The sequence below is a fragment of the Lolium perenne genome, chromosome 2 (genome assembly GCF_019359855.2).
Source record: "Lolium perenne isolate Kyuss_39 chromosome 2, Kyuss_2.0, whole genome shotgun sequence".
In the NCBI taxonomy this organism is placed as follows: Eukaryota; Viridiplantae; Streptophyta; class Magnoliopsida; order Poales; family Poaceae; genus Lolium; species Lolium perenne.
The window spans coordinates 91,458,572-91,461,937 of NC_067245.2; the positions used below are offsets into that span (position 1 = coordinate 91,458,572).

The 3,366-nt window shown below is 50.4% G+C and overlaps 1 protein-coding gene across 1 annotated transcript; it reads left to right on the forward strand.

Annotated features, from left to right (window-relative positions):
- The first annotated feature begins 1,664 nt into the window (after positions 1-1,664).
- Positions 1,665-2,708, forward strand: LOC127328717 (uncharacterized). Its single transcript, XM_051355293.1, has 2 exons — positions 1,665-2,099; positions 2,601-2,708. The coding sequence occupies exons 1-2, from the start codon at positions 1,665-1,667 to the stop codon at positions 2,706-2,708; spliced, it is 543 nt and encodes a 180-aa protein (XP_051211253.1).
- Positions 2,709-3,366: the final 658 nt, after the last annotated feature.

Here is a 3,366-nt window from a genome sequence, read left to right on the forward strand (position 1 = left end):
CGTGCTTACGGGCGGCGGTGGTGGAGGAGACCGACGCGGCGCCGGCCGGCAAGCAGCGGCATGGGAGGAGGTCTGAGGCCGCTCCTCCTCCTCATTCCCCATCTTGGCGGCCAACATCAGAAGACACCTATCGCTCTGCCCAATCTCCCCGCACCTCCCATGTCCGCCGCCCTGCAGCCCTCCGTCAGATCTGATGTAGACGATGTCCGCCGCCGCGTCATGCTCGGTCCTGCTCGGCGCGCTGCTCGCCTCGGTGGCGGCGAAAACTTCGGTGTGTACTCCACCTTGCCGCCCATGCCCGTGTGGACTGCATTCTCAACGCCCAGGTACTGCCCCCTCTACTTCTCATTGTTCCTCTACCCATGGGTTCTCTCTAATTTTTCAGGCATGGCTGAATAAGATACTTCAAGCACCGGAGGCGGGACGAGGTGGGAAGTTGCCTCAACTGCGGGATTCGAGGCTGGATGGGGGTGGCGCCGAGTCCTTGAGGGGCACGGTGTACATCTCGGCGACGAGCGACTAAATTGGCCGCCTACACGGGGATGGAATCCAACTAGGACATCATGCCGCTCACTTTGGAGTACAAATAAACTCCCCTTGAAAAGAGATAAACCATGTCTATCATCCCTAGCCTTTGACCAATCCTTTCAGTTCTCATAAACCAATTTCAGCTGCCTGTTGCCACCAAAACAACATTATCAAATAGACAAATACTGAATACCCCATGTTCTGAAGATTTTCCCAAGAGAACAGTACTAGGGTATCCACAGACAGATCTCTCACAGAGCCATTCAACTTAGTTGGCACCAAAAGGTTTCAACTGGGTATCATGGAAGACTGGATGCACCTGGGCTGACTCCGACTCCGACAGCGCTCGAGTCTGTAAGTAACAATGCCCATACATTCCAGAATGGTTTAAGGGCGAAATACTGGTAAGACTTCATGCGCTGCTGAGCAAGAACAAACTGCACGCACAACCATTCAGTCTATCCACTCTCCTGTTTAATTTCATTGGTGAGGCGCTTTCTGGTATCCTTACTGCCGCGGGGGCGGCAGGCCACCTTCAGGGTGTGGTCCCCCACTTGATCCCTGGTGGGATCTCCCATCTCCAATACGCGGACGATACGCTCATCCTCGTCCAAAACTCGGAAGAAAACATCGCTAACCTCAAATTTTTGCTTATGTGCTTTGAAGACATGTCAGGCTTGAAGATCAACTATCATAAGAGTGAAGTAATTGTGATGGGCCAACCCCTGGAAGAACAACAGCGCATTGCGAATAAGCTCAATTGTAAACGGGGAGCCTTTCCATTTATGTATCTGGGGCTCCCTATCTCGGACAGAAAGCTTCGCCTGGAACAGTGGCTGTTCTTGGTCCGCAAGCTCGCCGGTAGAACTGAACCGTGGCTGAGTAAACTCCTCACTTCCGGGGGAAGATTGATTCTGGCAAACGCTTGCCTGGACAGCATTCCCATCTTCGCCATGGGCCTTTTTCTCCTGCATGACGGGATTCATGCTAGATTCGACTCGCACCGCTCCAAGTTTTTCTGGGAAGGAGCAGGTAATAAACGCAAGTACCATATGGTTAACTGGCCCTCGGTTTGCCGGCCGAAATCCTCGGGGGGGGGGGGGGGGGGGGGGGTAGGTCTGCTTAACTCCAAAAAGATGAACATTGCCCTGCTATCCAAATGGATATGGAAGCTATACCAGGACGAGGCATCGATCTGGGCGACGATAATCAAAGCCAAATACTGCGACGCCGATAATCTGTTCGAGGGCTCAGGGCAAGGAGCCTCGCAATTCTGGAAAAGCTTGCATAAAATTAAGCATTTCTTCAAGCTCGGTGCGAAACACATCATTGGTGATGGGCGACGCACGTTCTTCTGGACTGACTGGTGGTGCAGCAACCAACCTATCAAGGAACGCTTCCCTGAGCTATTTAATATCTGTGATAACCCTAACCTCTCGGTGGCTGAGGCCCTGGAAGCTGGGGAGCTTCTTATCACCTTCCGGCGCTCTCTTAGTCCGGAAGGAAGGCGGCAGTGGCTCGACCTTGTGTCACTCGTTCAGCCCTTCACCCTCTCTAGCACTAAGGACAAGGTGGTTTGGCACTTGAAACCCTCGGGTGTTTTCTCGGTGCAATCGTTGTATGCCAAGCTCTCTCAAGGGGCGACGGTTGCACATCATAAGGATGTTTGGTCAGCCAAGGTGCCCCTGAAGATCAAGATTTTCGCTTGGCAGCTCATCATAGATAGATTACCTTCTAGCCAACAGATTGCAACTCGCCATGGTCCTACCTCGGGCAATTGCGCCCTTTGCGGCCAGATGGAAGATGCGGGGCACATCTTCTTCTCTTGCTCCCTCGCTAGGTTTGCTTGGAGCGCCGTAAGACAAATTCTTAGTTGTAACTGGAATCCAGGGAATTTCCCACAATTTCATGCCATTCTCTCTAGCCTTGCGGGAAGGGCCCGTAGGCTAGTGTGGAATCTCTTTCTCGCCCAATCGTGGGCTCTGTGGAACATTCGTAATAAACTTACTATTGAAAAAAAAGTCATTAACCATCCCGCTAATGTGATTTTCAAAACTGCCCTTTTTCTACAGCTTTGGAGCTGCATGGCCAAGACAGGAGATCGGGAGGGCCTCCGGTGGCTGGAGAACAAGCTGAGGGAGCTGTACGCCGCCGTGAGACCAAGTCACTCAAGCCAATGAAGATTAAGTAGTCAGGCTTGCGGAGTTGCTTTTGCCTGTGTTCCTTCTGTCGGTGCTTGGTTGGACCTATGTTTCTACCTCGTTTACTCGTCATTCCTTGGCTAAGCTGTATGCCGCAGCGTTTGTATAACCTTTTAAACCTCTGGGCTTTATTAATTTAAAGTCGGGCATGTTATTGCCTTTTATCTAAAAAACCATTCAGTCTATGCCTGATACTCCAGACCAGTGATAGCAATAGGTGAATCTGATGCAACTGTCAGGTTTGGCATTGCGCAGAAATTTTTGTTTGCAGGATAGAAATTCTTGAAGAGAGAGCAGCCCAGGGCAGTGTGAAAGCTCGAATTATGCCACAATTGTGCCATGGACAAACAATTGCACCAGTGGCGAAGATTGTGCTGAAATATGCAGTGCCTGCTCCAAGCACTCATTGACGCGTTCGCTTTGCCATCTGTGTGCGGGTCGTAGGATGTGCTGTAATACCTGCATCCATGAATTGGATTAGACTATTTTATATGGGCCAAGTATGAAACAAGTGCCATAATATCCATTTTGTCCCAAAACAGAGATCAAGTTTCACTATATTTATCAGTTAAAAAATAAAGTTTCACCATATTTGGAAGTAAAAGGTTACAAGTCGAGGTTTCACTATATTTATCAG

Excerpts from the sequence above, each read along its gene's own strand:
- LOC127328717 (XM_051355293.1), top strand. The coding sequence starts at position 1,665 with ATGAACATTGCCCTGCTATCCAAATGGATATGGAAGCTATACCAGGAC. Across the intron at positions 2,100-2,600 it reads TCTCTAGCACTAAGGACAAG|CTTTGGAGCTGCATGGCCAA; the intron begins GTGGTTTGGCAC and ends CTTTTTCTACAG.